Source organism: Brassica napus, chromosome A6 (genome assembly GCF_020379485.1).
Source record: "Brassica napus cultivar Da-Ae chromosome A6, Da-Ae, whole genome shotgun sequence".
NCBI classification, from domain to species: Eukaryota; Viridiplantae; Streptophyta; class Magnoliopsida; order Brassicales; family Brassicaceae; genus Brassica; species Brassica napus.
The window spans coordinates 1,997,417-2,024,000 of NC_063439.1; the positions used below are offsets into that span (position 1 = coordinate 1,997,417).

The 26,584-nt window shown below is 36.2% G+C and overlaps 5 protein-coding genes across 9 annotated transcripts; 2 read left to right on the top strand and 3 right to left on the bottom strand.

Annotated features, from left to right (window-relative positions):
• Positions 1–609: 609 nt before the first annotated feature.
• LOC106415313 (myosin-3) lies at positions 610–7,634 on the bottom strand. The gene is made up of 24 exons (XM_022708094.2): positions 7,272–7,634; positions 6,434–6,753; positions 6,262–6,363; positions 6,037–6,180; positions 5,797–5,947; positions 5,691–5,718; positions 5,434–5,599; positions 5,283–5,346; positions 5,167–5,180; positions 4,993–5,077; positions 4,765–4,868; positions 4,548–4,686; positions 4,223–4,341; positions 3,875–4,027; positions 3,398–3,487; positions 3,236–3,313; positions 2,996–3,154; positions 2,687–2,893; positions 2,384–2,589; positions 2,157–2,292; positions 1,945–2,074; positions 1,701–1,847; positions 1,561–1,628; positions 610–1,476 (listed from the first exon to the last, which is right to left on the bottom strand). The coding sequence occupies exons 2-24, from the start codon at positions 6,746–6,748 to the stop codon at positions 823–825; spliced, it is 3,459 nt and encodes a 1,152-aa protein (XP_022563815.2). The 5' UTR covers positions 6,749–6,753; positions 7,272–7,634; the 3' UTR covers positions 610–822.
• Positions 7,635–8,472: 838 nt separating this feature from the next.
• LOC106346170 (E3 ubiquitin-protein ligase RING1-like) lies at positions 8,473–11,482 on the bottom strand. 4 transcript variants are annotated; one of them, XR_007340105.1, is made up of 3 exons: positions 9,474–11,482; positions 8,815–8,904; positions 8,473–8,745 (listed from the first exon to the last, which is right to left on the bottom strand). XR_007340105.1 is itself a non-coding variant. In XM_013785425.3 (2 exons), exon 1 carries the CDS (start codon positions 10,249–10,251, stop codon positions 9,475–9,477), a length of 777 nt encoding a protein of 258 aa, XP_013640879.1. In that variant the 5' UTR covers positions 10,252–11,479; the 3' UTR covers positions 8,473–8,745; position 9,474. The 4 variants fall into 4 exon arrangements, 2 of the variants coding, with proteins under 2 accessions (XP_013640879.1, XP_048637805.1); XR_002664838.2 differs by having other exon boundaries at positions 8,815–9,253; XM_013785425.3 differs by lacking the exon at positions 8,815–8,904 and having other exon boundaries at positions 9,474–11,479.
• Positions 11,483–11,957: 475 nt separating this feature from the next.
• LOC106346171 (thioredoxin X, chloroplastic) lies at positions 11,958–12,991 on the top strand. Its single transcript, XM_013785426.3, has 2 exons — positions 11,958–12,485; positions 12,617–12,991. Exons 1-2 carry the CDS (start codon positions 12,144–12,146, stop codon positions 12,821–12,823), a joined length of 549 nt encoding a protein of 182 aa, XP_013640880.1. The 5' UTR covers positions 11,958–12,143; the 3' UTR covers positions 12,824–12,991.
• A 427-nt stretch (positions 12,992–13,418) lies between these two features.
• LOC106346166 (sugar transport protein 9) lies at positions 13,419–15,843 on the bottom strand. Its single transcript, XM_013785421.3, has 4 exons — positions 15,609–15,843; positions 14,996–15,318; positions 14,149–14,778; positions 13,419–14,083 (listed from the first exon to the last, which is right to left on the bottom strand). The coding sequence occupies exons 1-4, from the start codon at positions 15,742–15,744 to the stop codon at positions 13,622–13,624; spliced, it is 1,551 nt and encodes a 516-aa protein (XP_013640875.1). The 5' UTR covers positions 15,745–15,843; the 3' UTR covers positions 13,419–13,621.
• Positions 15,844–22,765: 6,922 nt separating this feature from the next.
• On the top strand, positions 22,766–26,207 carry LOC106346167 (transcription initiation factor TFIID subunit 15-like). 2 transcript variants are annotated; one of them, XM_013785423.3, is made up of 8 exons: positions 22,766–22,903; positions 23,199–23,324; positions 23,430–23,773; positions 23,879–24,070; positions 24,483–24,566; positions 24,994–25,075; positions 25,181–25,304; positions 25,786–26,207. In XM_013785423.3, the coding sequence occupies exons 2-8, from the start codon at positions 23,229–23,231 to the stop codon at positions 25,995–25,997; spliced, it is 1,134 nt and encodes a 377-aa protein (XP_013640877.1). In that variant the 5' UTR covers positions 22,766–22,903; positions 23,199–23,228; the 3' UTR covers positions 25,998–26,207. The 2 variants fall into 2 exon arrangements, with proteins under 2 accessions (XP_013640877.1, XP_022576234.1); XM_022720513.2 differs by having other exon boundaries at positions 22,839–22,903; positions 23,199–23,340.
• The last annotated feature ends 377 nt before the right edge of the window (positions 26,208–26,584 follow it).

Sequence of the window (26,584 nt, forward strand, 5' to 3'; positions counted from 1 at the left end):
GTTTTCAAATAAAGTTACAAGTAATGCTATTGACATTTAATAATTTCTATAAATACTAATGCTATAATTAAAAACAAACATGGCGCAACAAACAACTTCAAATATGTCCTAAGGGCATCTCCATCTCTACTCCATTTTTTTCCTCTAAAATGGGGTAAAAGTGAATATGGAGTAAGGAATGCTCCAACCCAACTCCATATCTCACTCCATAATGAAATTTACTCCATAAATGGAGTAATCTTTTTTTTTTGTTCATCACTCCATTATGGAGTGGGAAATAGAGTAGGATTGGAGCAATTTTACTACATTTTCACTTTTACTCCATTTTGAAGGAAAAAATGGAGTTTTACATTGAAGATGCTCTAATAAGCGCTTCCTAGAATCCGAAAGATGACAACAGGCTGGGAAGACACACCCCATGCTAATTGATGAGGATTGCGTTGAAATCTAAAGCCTGACGATCACTCAGAGATGGCTCTTCAAGACCAACAAAGAACAAACACTTTCATGAGGCACGAGAGAAACTCTTATCAAGCGCAGGCGGTAAGAGAAATACCCTGAAGCTTCGAATATGAGGTGAGATGACTATAGATAGAATAGAAATACTTCTTTAAAATATAGAAATATTATAAATATGTTTAATATATAGTAGAAAGAATATTTACTGAATTTTGCAAGTATTTGGATGGAAATGAGAAACATGACTCTTTTAAGTAACCATAGAGCCTTCTCACTTCTCAACAACAAGACCAAAACCGCAGAATAACATCAAACGTGTAAAATAAAAATAGAGACGTGCGTCTCAAGGAAATAAAGAGACCATTAAAACCTGGTACTCTTCAACCTCCCCCACCACTTCATCTTCACTCTCTCCGCTGAACCACCACCTCCTTCACTCCCAAGCTTGCCAAGTATCAGTTTCGTTTCCCTTAGCCTCCCTCCATAATCCTTCTTCCACGTGTCAAACATCTGTTTCAACCTTCTTAGCTCCCTCTCCGGATCCAAGTTCGCCTCCACCTGACCAGACTTCACTTCCATCAAGAACTTTGTGTCGTCACCAAACACCTGAGCTCTCTGTCCGAACTCTTCTGCTAACCGGCTTATCACGCTTAACCCCACACCTACGCTTCTTGTCCTCCCATGAGTCCTGAAATCACCGCCGCTTTCTGATAACTCCGTTGCGTCGCTTGCGTTCACCGACGCATCAGAGTTTCTAGCCGAGTCCTCAACCTCTAGGCTTTTCTTGGCAATGGAAAGACTTGACTGCAATGATCTCATTTGCTTTTGCCAGATCTCTTCCATTGACTTCATCTTGGTTTCGTATTCGGACCACCTGTTGTCGTACTGCTGGAGTCTTTGTCGGAGAATGTCGTTCTCCTCTTCTTTCTCACGAAGTGCAGCTTCGCTTTTCAGAACCCTGCGCTGAAGTTCTGAAAGTACTGATGCCTTCACTAGCACCTCGTCTGAATCATTTCTCTGCGTAAGACAAATCAATTTACAAGTCAAGCAATGTTCATTTATAAACCTTAAGTCAGATGCAAGGGAGAACTTTGTTAGGACCTTGGTGCCTCCAGATGTTAGCCAACCAATATCCCCAGCACATCTTCTAACCAACTCGCCACGAATTGCTGCAAGTAAATGAAACTTTTAATATATCCAATACGTTGACATTTCACGTTTTAATCAAAACCATTTTTCACCTGATTGTATTACAACCGATGCATCAACTGTGGCTTTATACTGTTTCTTAGCAATCCTTCTCTTAACATGGCTTTGTATAGCAGCAGAAGCTCTATGCCTCCGAAGTAACTCTGTGTATTCATTTCTTACTTTTTCTCCACGAACAACTGAAACAAAAAAGATGTATGAAGAAGCCGTAGCTCAAGTTAAGCTGAAACAGTGTCTACTTATATTGAAATATTGAAATGAGACTAGGGGTTATACATGATTGAAGAACAGTAACTCTTCTTTTATGCTCTCTTAGACGACTCCGTGCTTGGTGCCCTCTAAAACAGCTTTGGAGACGTAAGATCCCATGAAGAGTGCGATTCCTTGTATCTTCAAGAACCCCAATCTGCATAGGTGAAGTAAGAGTTTCTAATTTGGGGCCCCCTTCTAGAGAAAGTCAAGACATCAGAAGCCTATCTATATAGTACCTGGCCAGTTCTGAAAAACAGTTTTGTGTAGCCGACTTGATACATCTCTGGCAAGATGTTGAACTGATGAAGAATTGCAACCGAAACACTAAGAGGATCTTTTGCTGCGATGCTCTCCAGCAGAAGGAAACCGTACCTAAAGTATGACAGGAGAAGCAACATGAATACTTGACTATTACTATGAAAGTGCCGCTACTTAATAGTGAATACTGATCGGAGTTTGTCACCTTCTAGCAAATTTCTGATGAGACATTCTGGTAGGAAATCCAGACCGGGAGATTCGAACCACCTCTAGGACTCCACAACATCTTAGCTGCTGTAAGACAAGCCCTTGCTCATACAACCCGGGAGACTGAACATTGTTTGGCTTTATGCAGCGAATGAAATGTGGTGTCGTGTTCCCTAGTCGTTGCATCAATTGGAAAAGTTGATCCTGAAAAAAAAAAAAATCCAGGCATGGTCACTAACTAGATACTATAAGATGATGAGAAAATAGAAGCAAGCTGTGTTTAAAGGCAAAAGTGACATACCTTAAATTTAGTTGCTACACTCAGTCGCTGGGAGTCAGCTCCACCTGCTTTGTATAAAGGACCAACAACAGGCTTTTCAGAATGAATGAGCATGCTAGAAGCGAAGGCTTGTGGAAGGTGGCAAGAGCAAGATGACAAAAGCTTAATAGAATCTGAATGCAGCAAATCCCGGTTCTTCTCTAGAAATCCAGTCGTCTCATATGTAACCTGAGTTTGGAAAAAAAAAAAAATGAACCCACAGACCCAACAACATAACATGGCTTATGTTCTGTAAAACAGTGCCACTGGGTTTTCTCAAGCTTATATTACCTCTCCAGCATAATGAGAAACCGTAAAAGCCTTCCCTCGATCTCCTCTAAAACAGGAATTAGCACTTAGGTGTTCCTTAAGCTTGTTGGCAAGTGTCAGATCTGTGCCATTCGGAAATGTTGATTCCTCATCAAGAAGCGAGAGCAGACCTAATGGTTTCTGCACAGAAGTGATACTTACACTGTGTTAACTTAATTGACATGCTTTGGAAAGGAAAATAAATATCAGTTATCACATTACCTTTTCAAAGAGACTGAGACAATTTTGGTTGTCCTCAAAATCAACCCTTGTCCAGTCAATGCCATCCTGTATATATTCCTGAAAGAGCAAAAAGACATGTTAAGCCCTCAGAACTGTCTGTAACGTGAATGCTCAGCCATATCAGAAAGTGGGCAACTTTACCTCCTGCTCCAGCTTGAATAGATGACGATTAAAGTGTTGCTGCAATCTCTCATTTGCATAATTTATACAGAACTGTTCAAAACTGTTCTTCTGCAACATGTGAAGTAATTATTCAGCAACATTCACATTGGAACAAATTTTAAACAGAATATGCATACATCAAACCATTTTCTAATAAGATCTATGACCGTTCTTTCTCATCATGCAATGTGGACACATCCACTAGTTGATATTTTAGAAAGATAAGGTAAAATCTCAATGAGAAAATAGTTCCTAAGCATTCAGATTTTCAGCAGATAGATTAACGTAGAGAATTATGACAGTTCCTCCAGGTCCTCATCAGTATTTCCTATAAGTTTCTATGGTTGTCATGATTTAGTAATTTGACTTTGATCTGAATATGTAATGTATAGATAGCTTCCGTGAGTTCATGCAGGAAAAAAAAAAGAGAGAGAGAGAGAGTAAAAAGAAGCATACATCAAATGATTCAAAGCCATAGATATCCAGAATGCTGATGGATCTGCCAGTCCTCCTTTTTCCCACCGCAAGAGATTTGTTTATCTGTTCAACCAGCCAGTCAAATAGGCAGGCATATATTGACTTTGCTAAAGCATCTCTTGCGTCAATGGCCTGAAATTACATTTATAGAATCTCAGCACACAAAGGAATAAACAAGTCATTATCTCCAGAAGGAATACTCATGTATTGCAAGGCTTGATGCGAACTAAATAAGAAGCATAGATCATGACTACAAACGCAACGCAGAATACACTTTTAGTCACAAAAAGAAAACTAAATGCAAGCGATTCTTTGTAAACGGCCTACCTGCGATAGTGTTAGCTTCTGTATAATTGTGTCATTTCTAACTTTCATATTACGATTCGATAGAGCTAGCTTTAGCTCATTGATGTTGCACCCAATCAATTTAGCAACAGTTGACAAACCTGAAGAAAAAAACAAAAGATACACCACTTAAGTTAGCAATGCTTTTGCACGTCGCCAGATAAGCCGCAAATATTAACCAGTAAACTTGAAATAACCAAAATCATTTTCCAAGAGAAGGATACAATAACTTTAAAGGTGACATCTCCGCACACAATATACAGAAAAGCAGAGAAACTATCAGTATCTAAGGATTGAAGAGCCTTACTTTCATCTTCCTCAGGTTCAACGTGGTTTTCATTGTCAATAGCGGTGAAAGAAACATTCCCTAGCCATAGTACTGCTGCAAGCATTGCAAATACGCTTTCTTGATCTTCTTTACTAACGTGCACAATGTCTAGAGCTTCCTGTAACAGCAAGTTTTTCAATCAAACGCTAAATAGAAAGAAAGAAAGAACAAATTAAATTGAATGAATGTTGTTTACCGTGACAGCTTGAAAACGTTCAGCGTCATCAACTCCGTTAATTGAATAACAATTGCTTTGTTGCAAATATTTATACTCTTCTGCGCTTGTCAAATTTAGCTTCTCTGATTTGACAATTAGTGGAATAAAAGAGTCAGATATACAATTAAAAAGTCAGTTATACCGTAAAATCTTTTTAAAGAGAATTGTTATAAGCTATTTATAGGATTCAGATTTTACAAATCATACCTCTAAGAGTAGGTGAAGCCCCAGCACAAAGCTGGTAAAATATATGATATGACCTTTCTCCTTCCGCACATTGAACCACTCTAGACTATTAAAGTGTGTCAGAATTAAAAGAAAAGCATGGCAATGTTACGCAACTATGTTTCGAAGCAGCTAAAACAATATAGAGGAGTTTACCTTTTCTAGCAAAACTGCAAAATTTGAAGAAACAGCAAAGAAAACTAAGTCAGCATTTGTATATGAAAAAAAAAAGGAAAACATTGTGATGTAGCAACTACAAGGATTATGCTTACATGTTTGGACTTTAGCACCAGAAATCTTTCCTGTTTCACTAAAATGAATCTCTATCAGCTTCCCCTGTCAAGTTTAACATCAAAGAAATATTATGAGATAGAGGCGCAAAAGTTCAACAGACACAGAGTAAAATGGGGATTGAGGGCTTACAAAACGACTAGAATTATCGTTTCTCAATGTTTTTGCATTTCCAAATGCTTCCAAGATGGGATTAGTCTTTAATATCTCATACTCGATCCCACTTCCACCTCCAAGAGCAGCCAAGTATTGCATTGCTATCTTTGCTGTCTCAGTTTTCCCTGCTCCACTCTCTCCACTGTACAAAAAAACATATCTGGTGATAAGAAAACACTTACCAGTGCACAAATATGTAACAGCGAACTTTAAAGGAGGAAGTTTTAACTAACCTTATAATGATGGATTGGTTAACTTCATCTAAAACAGAAAACGAAACAAGATAAGAATGAAAACATAGAGTGCAATACGTTAAACAATTACGAAACGTGATCCCACCTCTTATCATTTCACGGATTGCTGTATCTGCAATAGCGTAGACATGAGGGCTCTCATTTGATCTTTTCCTGTATGCTTCGATGTTGCTATTTCCATACAAAGGAACCTCTTTGAATGGATTCACAGCCACTAGAACCGGGCCTGCTTTGGTCTATCACCATAAAGAAAAAACTCAGAAAAGAAATAAACAAATTTTACTATAGAATTCGGAGTACTAAATTAGCAAAAAAAAAGACTTACATAGATCATGTCTTGGTTGTACCTATACTCAAGGTTGTACAACACTGCTGGTTCATTTAAGTAACTTAGTTGCATGAGATCATCTACTCCATCAAGTATATCAGGATTTGCAGGTACTAGTGTCTCTGATATGACTTTTAACACCTGTTCAAATCAAGAAGAATCAAACACTAAAAATAGTAATCAACATCTATTTTAGGGAATTAAAAAAAATAATTCACATACATTTCCCTCAGGTAGTTTAACAACAGACTCTTCTCCTGAAGTTGACAACACCTTCCCCAGCTCCCAGTTACCACTTGGAAGTTGGACCCAAAATTGCAATACCTGAAAAAAGAATGTTTTCTCTAATGTTTGTTGGACCAAACCAAAAAAAAAATATCAATCTTAAGCATACCTTCTTCCGAGCATATACGCTTGTGTCGCTCCACCTGCGGTCCGTACTCTGAGGCAAGGGCACGATAAGATCTCCATCAACAAGTGAAGACACCTCCCCATTTGAAACGCTGTACGGTGAATCCTCATTACCATTATCCACTCCCCCAACAGAATCTCCAGTTCCCTTGAACCCATTCTTCAAGTGACCATTTGGTGGAATGGTCACAGAAACACTTGATCCAGAGGAGTCCTCAAGGGGTGGTGAATCAAGGAATCTATAATCCGCCGGCATCGATTTAAGTGACTGAACAGATGGCTTAACCTTCTGGGACATTTTTCCTGTAGGAGAGAGAGAAGAGAACTGTTTAGTTCAAAAGAACCGAGACCATAAAGACAAAAGCACTTGTGGTTTGCTTTTAGAAGAAGACAGAGACCAAAGTTTATATCGCAGAACAATAAAGAAGGACCATACTTTTAGGAGGATGTAGACTAAAGTATTCAGTCATGCACAGTCGCTATTACATAGTGTTTCACAATCAAGCAAAAAGGAAAAGATTGAAAGATTAAGCAATCTATGGAAATAATCTAAAGCGAAAATGTAGAGACTTTCTGGTTCCCCTGTCTAAATTAAGTAAAAGCAATGCAAGATCCAATGGATTCACCTCAAGATCTCACTCAAAAATAACAAATCTAAGTCTTGTTCTTACACAGCTTTTGATCTAATGAGATCTAAAAAAAAACACTCATCTCATGATTTCTAAAAAGGAAGACTGCTTTCACATATACAAATTTTGTTTTCTTGATTTCGTTAGAAAAGATCAAGAAGAGTAAAGATTGGAAGTTGTGAAATTAATTACCTTTAAAAAAGAAAAAATAGGAAACCAAATCAGGAACCAGTTTTAATGGTGAAAGACTTGAGATTCACAAGAATTTGATTCAACCGATGAGATAGATCTTGGACATAGATACAAACATTCACACACACTTTATAACTTTCCGTGATTCTCTAGACGTAGACTCAGGAAACGATGAAATTAAAAATGAGTATTAACACTTTGGAGGGGGTCTACAGTAACAATAGTGAGTAGGAAAATTTAGAGAGAAGATGAGAAAATTTGGAGAGAAAATCGGGAAGAAGATGCAACTTCTTTTCTTCTTTCTCTGTTTAGTAAAACTGTTCTCTTCTCTTTGTAAATTTTCTTCTTTTTTTTTTTTAATTTTGGTCATCCGATTCCGACAGTTTTGAATGTCTTTTTTGGCCACCACCACCACCAGTGGAATTTTCAGCAACCTCACGTGGTCAAAATTCCGATTATGCCCTTCTATATTTTTATTAACCGATTTTTTGTTTTTCAAATTATGTGATATTACAAAGTTAAATGTCGATAATTAATGTTTTCAAATTTTAAATTATAACTAAACGGAACTATTAATTCGATTTTTTTCTATTATTATATCCATACAAATGATTAAATACGTTACTTTGAACTACACAGTATATGAATTGTATTTAAATGATAACCATTATGATATCTAATTTTTACACATTAAAGAGTACTTAATAATCCTATAGATTAAGAAGCTCGAGGGGCTAATATAAGTCTACCAAGTAAAAACTAATAAATTAATTAGAATTGGTCCATGTTTCAACCACATCTTCTATTTATGTAGTCAACTATATTATATTAAGAGTCTCTTCTATTAATATGTACACCCTGAGCATATCTTAGCTATATTCGTTCAAATTTTACCAATTAATAAAAAAACTTCAGCTATTTTTCAACAAGAATAATAATAACTGGTAGTTAGCTAGTAGTATGCGGAAAGAACATTTCCTTCTTTTTGGTGCCAAAAGAACATTAAGATCATGATAAAGACTGATGCAGCCCACCCCCCAAGTGTTTGAGTTAGTACATTCTAGGAAACACCTTGACATTCTGAGGTTGCGATAAATTCTATCTATCCATTCCACACTGTACTATAGATGTCAATTTAAGGATTTGGTACAACATTTTATTATAGACTGATGGTGCAGATACAATCATTAAAACGAACATAGAGACCAATCATGCCGGAACTTATTACAGAACAACAACCACGATTTGATAGCAATTACAGTACATATTTAAAAAAAGAAACTCACCTTCGTAATATACACTAACGAACCGAAAAAAATATAAATACATTTAGATATGTACAGAGATTTAAGTGAAACCTCTCACTAAAAGCAAATATACAGTTTTCTTCTTACAGGTTTTTTGGAGTGTGTAAACAAATGGCTTCTTTACACGTTTTCTTCCAATCCAAGCAAAAGAGACATTTCGGTTGTAACTGCACACAAACAAAACCAATCATTGAGTTTAGCTTTAAGGTAGAGAACAAAAACATGAAGCAACTAACCGCCATCTTATGCAAATCAATCCCACGAGCTATGACAACACATATGTTCTGACCAGCCACCTCAATCACGGTTTCATGGTACTAAGAGGCCTACCCTCAGATATAAAGTTTAAATGTAACATACTAGACCGGTTAGGCTCAAGCTGGCTTAATCACCATAGTAATTAGTAAGCAAGTAATGTGCCATAATCGAAAGTACAATCAACCAATGTTGAAGTAAGAAGTTATCCTCAAATAGATTCTAAATTCCACAAACCTCCGCTTTTTCAGAACCAAAATAAAAAACAGAGGCAAACAAGAAGTGTTTATTCGACAAGTCGATGAGAAAATCACATTCCAGATCCAGCGTCAAGACATAAACTTTAAGCTTGTAAGCAAAACCAAGAAACTCAAAACACCACAACATCTTACTGCAATGAACATTTTCCCTCCTACAAAGCTTCAACATCAAACCAAACCAAAACAAAAGTAATGAGTTTGAGCATTATATGTACCGAATCTCTTATAATCACACTCTAATTGCCGAGTCCAATAAAAAAATAACTCTATTTATCTTCGAACAATAAAAAACTATAAAGTAAACGACTTTTTCACACAGACAACAACACAAATAAAAAACTAACAAGACTGGTCGGAACCAAGATCCGACAACCACAAACCTCAATCCAACTCGTCTGGCCTAGTATCCATATCAGACCCACTCCCAGAATCCGAACCCGCATCAAGTCTTCTAAACCTCCTCTCACCCTCCCCTCCTCCTCGCCTCCTATTCTCATAATCAACATCGTACGTACGCAACTCATGCCTACAAACAGGACACGTGTTACGCATCCGCAGCCACGGAATCAAACAATCCTGATGGTACACGTGTCCGCAAGGCATCTCTTTAACACCAACCCCATCTTCAAACTCATCCATACAAACCGCGCACTGATTCATCTCCGATCGCATCGTCACTTTAACAGTAGGTAACGCGTCGACGGCGGATTTAGAAGCCGGAGGTGGTCCGTAACGGTTCGGATCGTCTTCACCTAGCTGCTGGATCAGATCCTCGAGACCACCACGCCCAAAGTAATCACCGTGGTGGTGGTGGTGGTGATTCTCGAAGAGCATTTGAACGTTGACGCCGCTTGATTGGAGCTGCTGGAGGTGGCTGTGGATGAAGCTCACGGGATCGAATGCGTCGGGGTCGTGATCGAGGTTCGTGAAGTCCATGACTGGAATGAAGGGGAGGCGTGATGAGGGTGGAGGATCTGAGATCGGGAAGATTGGATCTGTGTGTTCTTCGAGGAAGCCTAGGTTGCAGAGGGGGCAGAAAGGATCGGCGGTGGGGGAGATGGTGATTGTGATTGTTTGGTTGCATTGGTGGCAGAAGAACGTCTTGTCCGTCTCCGCCGTGGCGACGGAGGATTCTGTTGAGTTTCCGGCGGATGACATGATCGGGAATCTCGGAAATGTTGGAGAGGATGAAATGGGCGGAGAGAGAGAGAGAGAAGTTCAATCCAATCTGTATGAGTTGCATACGGTTTTGATCCAAACCAAACATGCCGAACCGAAATCGAACTTAACCGTAAAATTCTCGGTTTAATTTGATAGATTTTCCAGGCGTTCTGATGCTGGTTCGGATATTACGGTTTAAAAATCTATAATCCTCTTAAATATTTTTTATATTTCTTCAAATTTTTATATTTAATTCGAATTTGAATTGATAAGCTTCGGTTTCATATATTTTCAAATAACTGAATATCTGAATTTTATTTTAAAAATTCAAAAATATTTTATATATATTTAGATGACTGAGTATCTGAAATTTATTTTAAAATCTTAGCATATTTTTCGATTATTTTTTTTTCCATTGAAGATTTGATTATAGGTCTGACTGATATATAGGTTTTCGAGGTTTTTTGATTATGTAAACACATAAAAATCAAAATTTTGAATATCAGTTATATTTTTTTTTCCGTCTAAGTAGATTTTTAATTGAAAAACGGCCGAAGCCCAGTGAAAGCATACAGACACCCGAAGGCCCACATCGAAAGCCCATAAAAAGAAACCAAACAAATTAGGCCCAAGCCCATTACCCAAACACCCCATTCTCGACAACAAGCGATTCGCCCTAGCTCAGGGCCCAAACCCGCAACGTCGCCACCACCGGGAGCACCTACGTCGGAGAGGACGCGTCTCACTGGCCATTACAGGAACATACAACACTGTGACCGGCCTAATCCATGACCTCCACACCCTTTTAACCGCAGCCGTGAGTTACTCGTGTGTTATCTTTATCGGATAGATCAATCGCCGTAGCGAGATCACATCCGCCACCGTTCGAGCAAACACCCGAGGAACATCACCGCCGCACAGAACATCACCAACTTGCAATAGCCACCTCTCTCTTCCACCCACGAGAGATCGCCCTCGGTTCTCAACCGACAAACTCAAGAAAAAAATGAAAAGACAAACCCTAAACCAAATCTAGATTAAAAACAAGAGCCGACGAGGTAAGGTAAAGAGATCCTTCACCCCTCGGAGCACGAACCGGCGACGCAGAGCTGGGTAAGCCTCCACCTCCCGGAGACTTTGCCGACGACGCAGAGCTGAGGAAGCCTCCACCCTCCCGGAATCTTAAACGGCGACGACGGAGCTATCATAGCCTTCGCCTCCCGAAGCAAAAACTAACCTCAAACGAAAAACTGTAGCGACTAACCGCCGTCCTACATCCTCACTACGAATCCAGAACAGGAGGATTTGCCGCCGATTGAAGCTCTCCATCAGCAGAACTCTTCCCGGAACAAACCCTAACCCAGATTCGGAAATATATCGGAAGGGACACCGGATCGAAGCACACAGAGTAAATCTAGACTGGATCGACAAGAGGAAGAGCCACCGGCGCCGGCACGCGCTCGGACGCGCAGCCGGACGCCGGCCTTCTTCTCAGACGCGTTTTCTCTCTTTCTCTCTCCTCTCTCTCTCCTCTCTCTTTCCTCTTCTTCTCTTTCACCTCACTCCAGTGAATATCAGTTATTATCCTATCAAATTTAGATATTCAATTTGGTTCAGATATCTTCTCTGACTCAAAACTAAGCCCTACTCGTTGGAGTCATGGGCTATAATATAGGCTTGGTCCAGTAAAGGTTTGTAGTTTTATGAAGGTGTTTTGTTTATTTCTAAAAGTACGAGACCAAAATTGAAAGAATCGAAAAGTAGTGGACCTTTAAGAAAAAAAAGTCATCACCTAGCTTTCGTTCCTATGACCACACAATCGTTTTTATTCTGCATCAAGCGAACGTCATCATCTTCCACTGAGGAAAAGGAGGAGGAAGAAGCAAGCAATGGATTGTATCGTCTCCAGCTCGACGGTTCTTATCCGATCACATCTCACTCCAATTCGCTCAGCTTCCTCCGTATCCGCCAAACCTCTAAGCTCAGCAAAAGTCGCGTCCTTCGCGTCTAACCGCCACATACTCTCGTTCAAGTCCGGTGGTAAAAGAATCAGAACACTCTCCACCAACGCTTCGAGTTCTACGATAAGGTGCGGTGGAATTAAAGAGATTGGAGAGAGTGAGTTTACCAGCACGGTTCTTGAATCGGACCGGCCGGTTCTGGTTAATTTCGTCGCCACGTGGTGCGGTCCCTGCAAGTTGGTCTATCCAGCCACGGAAGCTTTATCTCAGGTTAGCTCTTCTTTATAGGTTTCTTGAAATCTTGTTGGTTTCTTGAAATCTTCTTTATAGGTTTCTTGAAATCTTGTTGACTTCTTTTTTTTTTTTTTTAATTTTGTTGACTTCTTCTTTCTTTCTTGTAGGAGTATGGTGACAGGTTGACGATTGTGAAGATTGACCACGACGCGAATCCTAATTTGATAGCAGAGTACAAGGTTTATGGTTTACCGCATTTTATACTCTTTAAGGATGGTAAGGAAGTTGCTGGTAGCAGAAGGGAAGGTGCGATTACTAAAGCTAAGCTTAAGGAGTACATTGATGGTCTCTTGACCTCTATATCCGTTGCTTAATCGTCACTCTCTGTTTCTCTCCGCTTGTATTTTCTCATTCCTCGACGACACTGTTTGTCTTGTAAACACATTCTCTTGAGTTGTGATGATCTTCATCAACTGTTTTGTTACCAAATGTGTAAATCTAGCAACAGATTATTCTTAATACAAGACTTTGAGGTTTGTGCATTGGTGAACTCGTTTACTAATATGATTAACTGATATAATCCACATTAGTCCTAGTTACAAGCTAATTTGTAGGTGAGCTCGCTCTACCTTTGAATTTTAGATAACTTTGGTTATAGGCTAATTGTCCGGTAAAATTACACTAACTTGTACAGATGTGTATCAAAGTCTCATTGGTCCTTTCACTAAACAAGCTAGCTTTTAGGTTTGATTTTACCTTTAGACGTTTGGTTATGGCCAGTTGTACATCAAAATTATACTAACTGATACAAGTGTGTATCAAAGACTTTGAGTTTGATTTTGATACAATCTTTACTAGAAGCATGACTAGTCATTGCATTGGTGAACTTGTTTTTGACATTTTGTTAGCATCTTAAGTTCATTTGGCAGTTAAAAGGAATAGATAGAAAGAAAGTCAACTTGATGCAAATTAGAAAACTCTGCTTGGATTTATTGGAAATGAATCAATTAAAAAAAAGAAATCAACATTAAAGACTCTTTTTTTTTGTTACAGTTTCCATTCTTCTTCTCCTCTTCTGGCCTGCAGATTCTCAAATCTTGTTGGCTTATTCCCTTGAAAAAAGCAACCAAGCACCAACACCTAAGCAAACACCAACGCCTAGACTTTTCTTCTTAAACCTCCTTGACGTAAGTCTCTCCACTTCCTCCAATAACAGCATCATCTGGGACGTAACGTTTCCAGAACGGATGCGCCTTCCACACCCTTCCCATCTCTTCAATAGGAACCCCCTTTGTCTCCGGAAACAAGAAGTAGATGAAGATGGTCATGATCAGAACCATTCCTCCAAAGAAGTAGAAGAGACCAAACTTCATGTGGCAAAGCATCGTCAGGAAGAACTGTCCAATGAGGAAAGTGAAGAACATGTTGACAGAAACATTGATGGCTTGTCCCGCTGGTCTTACTTCCAATGGACAGATCTCACTTGGTACTAACCATCCTAATGGACCCCATGACCATGCAAACCCTGCAACGTAAATGCATATGAAAGCTAGAACCCAATCTGCTGTTGCAGGTGTCAAGGTCCCTGATCCTGTGGTTCCAAACTTCGCACCGATCAAGCTTCCGACAATGATCTACAAAATGATACATGTTAAGGTGTGCAAGCATCATACAGAACCTGAAGCTGTTTTTGTTTTACCTGGCAAATGATCATTTGAATGCCACCTTCAAGGAAGAGGAGCCTTCTTCCATACCTGTCAACCGCATAGATGGAGACAAGTGTAGAGACAACATTGACCACACCGGTAATAACCGCGGAGATGAGCGAGGCATCATCTGCGAAACCAAGAGTTTTGAACAGAACAGGAGCGTAGAACATGATCACATTGATACCAGTGAACTGTTGGAAGAAAGGAATCATAGAACAGAACACAAGCGCTGGTCTGTATTTAGCTTCTTGGAAGATGTTCTTCCACGGATGCTCCACTTTCTTAGCAGACTCACAAGCATCGCAAAGATCTTGAAACTCCTCGTCTACGTTATCAGCTCCACGAATCTTCTGCAACATCTCTCTCGCTTGTTCGTACTTGCCTCTCTCGAGCATTGAGTTTGGCGTGTCGGGCAAGACAAAAGATCCAATAACCATTACAACTGCTGGAACAGCAGCTAGACCTAGAGACACTCTCCATCCGTTCCTAGCCATTTGAGATGTTCCGTAGTTGATTAGGTTTGCAATCAAGATTCCAATAGTAATCGCCATTTGAAAACCAATGTTGAGTGCTCCTCTGATCTTGGCAGGAGCCATCTCTGAGAGGTAAACCGGTGTAGACTGTAAAAAGAACCAGAGGATTAGCCATGCAAAAATCATATCAAAACCGGAAAAAAAAACTGCATATTCCTTTGTTATTTTCCTAAATATAATTATTTCACCAAATATTCTTATACAAAATTATTATACCGAAGAGTCTTTAATATTCACTAATTTATTCAAAATTTTATTTAATATGTTTTTGGCTTGTGGAGTCAAATGAACCATGTTGAGTCACCTGATTAGCGAACCCAACACCAACTCCAAGCAACAATCTACCGATGATGAGCATAGCAACGTTGGTTGCAAATGCGTTGAATAGAGAACCTATGAGGAAAGCAACACCACCAACAAACATGGAGATTTTGCGTCCGTACTTCCTTGTGACAGCCGAAGCTGCAAAGGAAGAGACGAGAGCCGCGAGGTAGAGGGAGGAAGTGAACAACTGGAGTAACTGGTTGTCGAATTTGCAGTAAGCCGTCTCGCGTCTAGCATTGTGCATTTGCCTATCAACCTCCGGGAAAAACTTGCTTAGAAACTCTTCCATTGATGTTACTCCTCCTGAAAAAATAAAACACATTTCATTGCATGAAGATTTTGAACCGAACCGAACCAAAAACCGAGCAAGATTTTGCATGTTGTAAAATATAATAAGCTAAACAACTTTGAATAAAATTCAAATTAAAGTAAAAGTATGAAAATATTTTTTTTAATTTTAAAACAAGAAAAATCTTCTAAAACATTATATGTTATAAAACTGAGGAAATATAAAGTTGCATGTCGGAAACGAACTATAAAACTAAGAAAAACGAGTGTGCACTCCTATAAAATAAGAAGAGGAGTATACAGACCTGAGATTCCAAGGTCGTAACCGAAGAGGAGACCTCCCATAGCGGCCACGATACATGTCATGATGACAAAACCAGTGACTCCACCTTCATAGCTTCCTCCTCCACTACCCTCTGATACAAATGCTCCTCCAGCCATTATTACGTTATTCTTGACTTATTAGTTAGTCGTTAGTTATTACTTATTGCCTTTCGCTTTGTTATTCAAACAAAAACTTGAAGCGTTTGATCTAAAACTTGAGGTTGTGAGCTTCTTATATACAAGATTTTTAGTGATCTATTATTAGGTATGGATTGTGATATGAGGTGTTTGAGATTTAACTTGGCTTACGAATAGGGGAAGTGGTTTTGTTTTTTTTTTTAATTATGTTCTTTAAACCCTACTTTAGTGGATACTTGACTGTCTTTTTAAGACTGTTTCTTTTATTTTTTACAGACAATTTGCGCTCTTATTTCTTTAATTTTGTTTTAATTTGCGCTATTTGTTTTATTACAAATAGAACCTTGTAATAACAATTTCATAATTGAAATTGAATGTGATAAATATTTGGATTACATTATGTCATGGTTTTAAAAAGCGGTCTAGGTAACGAATCCTCTCTAACCTAAACGATTTTCTTAAAATATGATTTATATGATTCAAATCAGTTTAAACTATTTTAAATTGGTTTAAATTATTCTAAAACAGTTTAACTCGATTTAAATTAGTATAAATATGTTAAATTAATTAAGAATCTTAGTAAAATTTATAAATCTGTTTAATTTCTTTTATTTTGTATATTTAATTTTGATATTTTATCAGAATAATTTATTATTAAACCAAAAATTTAAAATATCTTATATAAATGTAAAATGTATATAAAATAAATCAATAATTCATTAATGTCTAGTTCCCGTCTAAGCTCCGAATAATCTGCCCAGACACTAGTCTTCTATAGAACACCTAGTTACTGCCTAGCGATTTCTAATACATTGCTTTATGTCTTAAGTTTTTTGAACTCTTTGTATTAAAATGTTTTTTGGGAATTTTCTTATTCGGTTGTATGATGGAATTGGTTATCTCAGATCGAATGTTATATATTTGATTAAACGGAGAAGTGGAACCCTCTTTAGTTAAGTTATTTAAACCCTATTTTAGTGTGGGAATTGACTGACCGGTTTTTTTGTTTCTTTTTACAAACAATTTTCGCTCTCATTTCATTAATTTTGTTTTATTACGTATTTACATTAGACTGTATAAGTAAAAAAAAAATACCTACCCGAAAATAGAATGTCGTAAAATTTCGTACTTAAATATCTTTCCAACATAGTCAGTTTTTAGGAATATTGATTCTTTGTATTGGAGAATCAATAATGTTGTTGGTCGATATATTTTTCCTATAAATGGTGTGGTACTTTGAAAAGGTTGGAATGCTAAAAATATATGATAATATTGATAGGGATCTTACACATTCTCAGATTAGCAGAGATGGAATCGGTTTCTATGATCGTATGCGCATTTGGAAATTGTCTTACATACGACACAAATTGTTTTAGTTGAGGCATTAATTTAGGCGATAAATGTATGATTGTTAACTGTTTTTTTTTATAACTAGGGTCGGCCCGCCATACGGGCAGGATATTAGGTATTATATAAATTTGTACTTAACTTTATATTTTAGCGTAAAATGTATCACCGATATTAGGTATTATATAAAAAATCTAATATTTATATAATAATATCCATGTCTAAGATATATAGCTAACAAATTTTTAAATAAAAAGTATAAAAATAGACAATTATGAATCAGTATGCTATTTATAAATGAAACATTAGTTATAATATTTGTAAAAAAATAAAATGATTGTTAAACTTCTATGAAATTTAGAACATATACAAATTAAGATTGAAAATAAAATATAATATAAATTTGATGTAACGATAAGAACTTATAAATGAGTTTAAATTTGTGTACATTTAAACCATGATCTTGCAGATGTTTGATTTTATTTTTGTAAATAAATATTTATTTTGTCTAAGTGATAATATGTATTTTAAAATTTTACCCGTTAAATAATTATTTAATAAAATTTATAAGCATAATAATTATATAGTTTATATTTTAAAATTTTATTTTATCTCGTAAACCGTCAATTGTATTACCACCATTTTTAGAATATGATCCTTGTATCTATTCAAATGTTTTATTTTGTTTTTTTTTTGTGGATCAAAATTTTATGAGAATGTCTAATAAATTATTTTATATATTATATGGTAAGTTTGTAAATAATTATAATGGTGCATGTAATATATTTATATTGGTAAGAAGAAGAATTTGTTCAAAAAAAGAAGAAGAGTAAGGTGAATTGTGGGAGAGAATGAGATAAAAATGTAATTTATATTGTCACATAAATATTTTTTGTATATTATTGATATTCATGAATGTTTATAATATTAATATGATATAGATAAGTTAAAAGATTTATATTTATTTGATTGTGAATTTAATTTAGAAAATATTTTATTAATTTTTAAAAAGACATGGAAAGCATAAAATTAGGAGTAATTATTAGTTCATCAATTTTAGAAAAGACAAAATTACTTAAAAGTAGGTTCATTTAATTATTTCAGTGGCATTAAACTGTAAATATTGTGTAAGTTTAAGGATTAGTCTCAATGGGTACTTCTCTTTTAATAGATTAGATTTGTTATATAATTTTGTGGTTTGTGTTTTAATTTTACGTTTGTAAGAGGTGCGTATGAGATATACTATTTTATTAATTTAAGTTGTTGGTTACTTTGTAAGTAATTTGTGTTTTAACTCTTTTTTTTATGACATCACCATAATTAAGTTGTTATGTCATTTTCAGTTGAATTTTTTTATAAAAATATTTTTTTAAAAAAAATCACATTTAGTTAAATACAATAACTTTACATTTGTGTTCACAATACTTATAAAATATATTTATTTTATGCTTAAAACTAATTTAATGTAATTTACCATTGACCTCACTAAATGTTAGTGATTTATTATATATTAACATCTAAACAATTTTAGTGTTTGTCCATTTTAAAGTAGGAGCCTGAGTCCGTGTACTGATCCTTATAGTTTGTCTTTTAAATGTTGTTTGGGTTAATATGACATTTTTTTAGTTTAAAAGTTAAACAAATTTTAAGTTTTGGACCTTTAGTGTGAGGCCCATAAGTTAAAAGGCTTATCTAACTATTCGAGACACGTCCAACAAATCGGACGCAGAAGAAGTTTAGGAGTTACTCTCTAACAGATGGCTAGATTCCCCCTTCTCTGTTTTCTCTTTGCGGCGGCGCTAACTTCATCCCTGACATCTGCCGGCGACGAAAAACATGTATATTCGCCTTGTTCAGATTCCACCGCGCGGTCTGCAATGGATTCATTTTTGGAATTGCCTTCATGGCTAAAGATTTTTTCTTTGGCACCAATCGTTCTGTTCAGTATTCTCCATGCGATCATTGCCGCCTCTCGCTCCATGCGATCGTCGCCGCCTCTCGCTCAACGGAAACTCTGAGCTCGTTGTGTTCAGACCCAAAGTCGATGAGATCACCCTTCTCACCATCAATACCGCTTCCAGTTCCTCTAGTTATTGTCCGGTTTGTTCTCGTCTCTCTTATCTATAATGGTGAATTTAGGGTTTTGATTGCAGATTTTGATCTATTGTTGATTGGATCGGAGTTTATATGTCCAGATTAGTTTAGTTTAGTTTTGCTACAAGAAAAAATGCTTTTCTTAGCATAAGAAAAAATGCTTTTCTTACTATGACATGTCACTGTTAGCGTTATTGAAACCGCTATGTCTACCCAAGCTATAATAGGTCTCTCCTATTAATCATAGCAGTTTTATAAATGCTATTATCGCTAAACAATATAATAGCTTTTTTATACTTTGCTATTGAGTAACATTATAATTTAAAAAATTAATCCAGAATTTGATTTATAATTAAAAATAAATAATAATTTATTATAATTTTATGATAATTAAAATAAATAAATTAAAATGGAATTACAATTAAAATTCAGCTTACAAAACTAAACCAGAATTAACAAAAAAAATTAAACCATCACATCTACCCAAATAGGTTTACACTAAACCAAATCTTAGAAAAAAAAACCTAAACCTAAAAAAGAGACAGCCTCCACGAGCCTTCCTCTTCCAGCCGCAATGAGATTTGCCTCCAGCTGCCTTGAGCCTTTCCTCCTCCAGCCGGCTCTACCATCTCACTCTCGTGAACTGCCGTAAACCACTGCCTCCTTCCTCCTCCGGCTCTACCTTCGCACTATCTTTCTCTGTATTCTCTCGATCTCCTTCTCCATCGATGACTTTTGGGGCGAGTTCGAGAGTGGTGGTGACAGAGCGAGCTTGAGACCATTGACGACGGAGCGAGCTCGATACATTGACGATGGAGCGAGCTCGATACAGTGACGATGGAGCGAGTTCGAGACTGTGACGACGGAGCGAGCTCGAGATGGTGACGACGGGGCGAGACGGTGCGAGCTTGAGACCAGTGACCATGGGGGCGAGCTCGAGACCATGACGACGGCGACGATGTCATCGAAAGAGACACAAAGAAAGTGGTGGTGATGAGCGTGACGGCTTTTCGAGATCTAAAACCCACATTAAAGCCCATGATTTTACAGACTAAATGAAACGCAGAGTATCAGTGGCCGAGACACGTGTCAACACCACAGAAGTCGACTTTCTGACCTGGATGCTGAGGTGGCACAACAGGAGAGAGGCAAACAATTTTATATATATATAGATTACGACTAGCTTCCAAATAGACTGCTCAAAGCCAATGAAAATAATACAACAATGAGGATTCAAACAATCTTTTTTGGGGCTCACCATAAGCATAAGCCCCAAAAGCAGCAATACTACCATATGAATGTCACATTCTGAATAAAACGTCTGGACTTACCAGATACATGATTTGGAGGTGGAATGACCGGAAGAAAGAATGTTGGAACTCCAGAATTTTCAGGCCAAACTGATAAAGTAGCTAGCATGCAGCAACAGTTTTGTATAAACGTTCAAGTCATTTACATACTGCAAAGGGTTGTTTACGAGGTTCTCATAGACTGCTAGAGCGTACAGACATGGAAACTTCCCACACGTACAGGTGCATGGCTCAGCTGGACAGAGACCACGGTTTTGATGTCAGTTGTCCATGAGTCTAACGTTTCCAAAGACAGCATTTGCTTCATCTTCAATCCACCTCTAACCCATTCCCCCACTCTGCATAATAACCATTAGATTCTTGGGATTCTCTGTCTTTTCCAGGAGCTACCGATATTTGCCAATGGAGACAGAACAAGCAGGAGGAAGGAGGAGGAGGATCAACATCAACACAAATGTTGTTTTTAACTTCCAAATACAATTCCACCATGTGTTTATACAAGGATGAATGCTTGGAAGCTCAAGTATAGTCTCTAAACTACGGGAGAATGTGCATACCTAAACAGGATGGTTTTACAGCTTCAGTAACTCTAGATCTTGATTTCTATTATTTTCTATTTTGGATGGGTTTGTCCACTACTCTAAACCTCTTGCAGATTGAAAAATACTTAAGCTTAACACACACACACATACTATTTGTTTATTACCAAAAGCTCTCTTTAACGAACCGGAATAATTTTCACATACAAACCAACCCAAATTTTATTTTGGATTAATTTGGTAAAATTAAGTTGAACCAAATAAAATTTATAAATTTCTTATATATGTACTAGTTATTTATAAAATTTTATATATTTAAATTAATGATGACATATATGAGGATCATAGTATAAAATAAATTTTTTTTTGAAGTTAAGTTTGAATTTTTGATTTTGAATAATAACACATTTAAACTTCAAATATAGTAGTATACTAGGTGTTTTGCCCGCGATGCGGGCTTAAACATTTTCATAATTTTTGAAAAGTTCTTTGTACACTATATACATTATACTAAAATAAATTTTAAAATAACATAATATTATATTTTTAAGTATATAATTAAAAAAAATATTTGATTAATATTTAATTATGTAATTTATGTTTTTAACTTTTTACTAAAATACTTTTTCAGATAACAATACAATATTATCTTTTTTAATTATATTTTTTAATTTTGGATAATTCAATATTCTATTTTTAATTACATAATTAATAATTTTATTTGATTAATATTTAGTTATATAATTTATATTTTAAACTTTTTACTAAAAAACTTTTTCAGATAACAATAGTATTTACATGAAAAGTTTTCCCTGAAATTTATTGACTTTTAACGTGAGAGCATTCTTACTATTACTAATTTTAATCAATTATCTAATCAAATAAATTAAAATTTCGTTTTTATTTTTTAATTTAGTTATACATTTTATTTGATTAGTATTTAGTTATATAATTCATGTTTTTAATTTTTTACTAAAAGAGTTTTTCAGATAACAATACAATATATACATAAATTATCTCTTTTTAAAATTATATTTTGAGATTTTGGATAATTCTTACTATATTAATTTTAATGAACTATCTAATCAAATAAATTAAAATTTCGTTTTTATTTTTTTAATTTAGTTATACATTTTATTTGATTAATATTTAGTTATATAATTCATGTTTATAACTTTTTACTAAAATACCTTTTCATATAACAATACAATCTATACATAAATTATCTCTTTTTTAAATTATATTTTCAAATTTTGGATAATTCTTACTATTATTAATTTTAATCAATTATCTAATCAAATAAATTAAATTTCATTTTTATTTTTTAATTTAGTTATACATTTTATTTGATTAATATTTAGTTATATAATTCATGTTTTTAATTTTTTACTAAAAGAATTTTTCAGATAACAATACAATATATACATAAATTATCTCTTTTTTAATTATATTTTCAGATTTTGGATAATTCTTACTATTATTAATTTTAATCAATTATCTAATCAAATAAATTAAAATTTTGTTTTTAGTTTTTAATTTAATTATACATTTTATTCATTAAAGGTATAAACGTTATTAACCACTCTAACTTTTAACGTGAGAGCTCGATTCCAAAAATTTACTTCGCAAATATTAGTATAGATTCTTTTGGATATGTTCCTAAAAAGTTTTTTTTTTGTGTTTATATATACTACAAATTTTTTTTTTATAAAAATCAAAATTCAAATAACCAAAAATCAATTGAGGTTACCCTTATTGAATTGTAAGTGCCTTTATCCGCGAGATATCTCAGTCGACTGCTAACCCTATTCCGACGAACTCTCCATCGCCGCTTCACCCTAATCCCTGGTTAGATTCTCTTTTCTTTTCATCCTTTTCTCGTTGCCATGTGCTGGATCGAACATTGTATCTCTCTCTCTCTCTCTTTTTGTTCTATCGAGCTCAAGCTTTGAGGTTCTTCGATTCTTAGTGTTAAATCTAGTCCTATGGCTCATCGTCGTCGCCGATGTATAGCAAATTGTTTCACTCGTTTACACGCTTTCAAGTTTCGTATCGATCTATCAGTCTCTCTATGTATATGCTTGCGTTGATCAAACAGTTGTGAAATTATGCAATTGAACTTTAGTGTGTTTATCGTCTACAGATTCGTGACTTTTGATGAAATTGGATTAAGATGGCTACGAATGGATCAGTCTACGTTTCGAATCTCCCACTAGGAACTGATGAGAACATGTTGGCTGAGTATTTTGGAACCATTGGGTTACTAAAGGTATGGTATTAGCCAGGTACTCTCATTATTTGCTTCTGTTTTTTTTTTATTTAACAATCTTTTATGCACAACACGTCAGAGATTCTTACTATTTGGTTTTTGTAGAGAGATAAGCGGACTGGTACTCCTAAAGTGTGGCTGTACCGAGACAAAGAGACTGATGAGCCGAAGGGAGATGCTACTGTTACCTATGAGGACCCGCATGCTGCTTTGGCTGCTGTTGAGTGGTTTAATAACAAAGAGTTCCATGGTAGCGTTATTGGAGTTTTTATGGCGGAGTCGAAGAGGAAAAGTGGAGGAGATCATCAGAGTGAGGGTTTTGGATTCGATGGAGGTGATATTGCTAGTAAGGAGACTAATGGAGGTGGTGGTGGAAGGGGGAGAGGTCAGGGTGATTCTTCCGCCAAGCCGTGGCAGCAAGACGGTGACTGGATGTGCCCAAATACCAGGTCTGTGATATTGGTGAGGAGCTTCTTCTAGCTCTTTGTTTCCGTTAAGCTCTATATTTAGTAGTATTTTTTAGCTCTAGTGTTCTTATACGATTTTATTGGCAGTTGTACGAATGTGAATTTTGCGTTCCGTGGGGTTTGTAACCGCTGTGGAACTGCTAGACCGGCTGGTGCATCTGGTGGCGGCATGGGTGGTGGGGGCCGTGGAAGGGGTCGAGGTGGAGGTGCTGATGGTGGGCCACCGGGGAAGGGTGCTTCTACCGGTCTTTTTGGTCCAAATGATTGGTCTTGTCCAATGTAAGCAATCTGATTATGTCTGAAATAATAGTTGGGTTCACTTTTGACATGATGTGAGCGTTTAATACTTGGTTATAATACATTGCAATAGATAGTTTATATTTCATAGCAAAAGAGGACATTTCAGTGGCATGTGGTGCTGCGGCTACCAGATATAAAACTAATCCGTTGGATGTATGGAATTAAATAAAAGAGGACATTTAAGAGGCTGCGCTCAATTTTCTGTGTCAAATACTAAGTAGTATTTTAGGTTAAAATTTAACTAATAGGCTGCTTTTATTGGGTTCTTATACATAATGTATACTTGTGTTGTTGGTACATATGCTTTGTTCCGGTCTTTGACGTTTTTATGCTTTGGTTTTTAGTGCAGGAGCAGTCTATAATCCTTATGTTCTAATATTTTAATTATCAGGTGTGGGAATGTCAACTGGGCTAAGCGTTTAAAATGTAATGTCTGCAACACCAATAAACCTGGTCAGAATGAAGGTGGCGTGAGGTATGTCTCAATGTCAATGATAAGCTTGCCTTTGTATTGTTCTTTTGCAATATTAGAGCCGAGGAATAGTATTATAGATGATTTTGTGGGAATTTACGATACATTTATAGATTTTTCGTTCGATATAAGTAGTTTTGATGTCAGCAGGGTATTCTTGTTCTTCTTTAGACATGTCTCTGTAGATAACTGGAAAAAAGAACACAATGATCTCTTCTGCGATTTGACCGAGTGTTTTCTTTTTTACTCTGTTCAGTATGAGAAAGGTGCTGCTACATCAAAATGTTCTTTTCGGCAATTGATTTATCTCACTTGAAATGTTTTTGTTGTAGTCAAATTAGAGTCACATTAAGAAACATTAAGGATTTAGCTTAACGGACTGTTGTTCTCTTAAAATACCTCTACTCATTCATTTATTTTCTCTATGTAGGGGAGGTCGTGGTGGTGGCTACAAAGAATTGGATGAACAAGAATTAGAGGAAACTAAGAGACGTAGGCGTGAGGCTGAAGAAGTAAAAATATGCTTTTGCTGAAGAGTTATTTTGTTACTTCTTTTGTTGCATTGATTTCTAAGCTTTTGTATATACCATTTAACTTATGATGTCATAAAATTTCAGGATGATGGTGAAATGTATGATGAGTTTGGCAATCTAAAGAAGAAGTACCGTGTTAAAACAAACCAGGCTGACACCAGACCTGTTGTTGCTGCTGGTCGTGCTGGGTGGCAAGTCGAGGAATTAGGTAAGTTTTAACTTCAACTCAGAGAACTTCTCTATGCAAAATACAAGCAATTTGACACAAAACTTGTGCTTCAGAAACAGAACCTTTATGCTATGAACAAAATTATTTGGCTTGATAGGTATGTGCTGACTGTAGTAAGGATAGTCCCCAAAGAATTGTTTTTGTTCGAGTAAAATCAACATATTCTGCTAGAAGTTTGCACATTTAAGCTTGAGGCTACATGCCTATACTTCCCATCCTTGAGGGGATCTCCAGTCAGTGAATCCTTGTAAAAGTTGGTGTTTATTTTGAGAGCTTTCTTCTTTAACCGAGTCTATATAAGATGAAAGAGATGAAAAGATTATGGTAAGGTCCTAAACTTAGTGCTGTAATTCTCCCACCCGCGCAACCAAATAAAAGATGTTTGTTTTCTGCTTTGCACAAAAAAGTCAGGATCTAGTGTGTTTATTCGGTGTTGACGATTTGTATCTACCTGTGGCAGGTGTTGATAGAGATGGAAGAGAGAGAAGCAGAGACAGGCAAAGAGACCGTGGAGATAAGCATAGAGATCATCATAATTATGATAAGGATAGACGGAGAAGCAGAAGCCGAGAGAGGGAAAGAGGAGGCAAGGAACGTGACTATGACTATGACCATGATCGGAACAGAGACCGAGACAGAGACTACAGTCGCGGAAGCAGGTACCGTAATTGAGAGATTGGTCAAAAGTGTTAGGTTTCATTAGTCTATCATATTTTCCAATGTTTTATCGACTTATTCTACATTTCAATTCTCTGGCTTTTCTTTCTTCTTCTTTTGATTGTGTGAAGTAAAAAACTCTGTTGGTGCTTCTAGTGGTCGGATTATGGTATTGATATGACATCATTTTTTAAAGAAAGGATAAGCATGCTTACTTTCCTAAAACATCTATATCATTATCTTACCATTTTTACCAGAAGAAAATAGTATAAGCGATGTTTTTTACAAAATTTGCCGTATGTTTCTCAATTTACAGTTAGACTGAAATGCATAATTAAAAAAAGATGAGTTCAGGATAATCCACAAACCAAGAAACATGTGCAAAAGCTCATCTCATACCGTGAAAGAGTATAAGTAAGCAAAGAACAAGTGATCCTTTGATTTATTCGGTTCCCCACACAACATACGAAGATGATTTAGACTCCAAACTACTGTTTTTTCTCCCACTGAAAGTCTTTTGCATATCGCTGGTAAGGTAATGAAAGCAAACCGCAAGACCCCTTGACTGAACAAGACCACACGTGCTGATATCATGAAGTGGT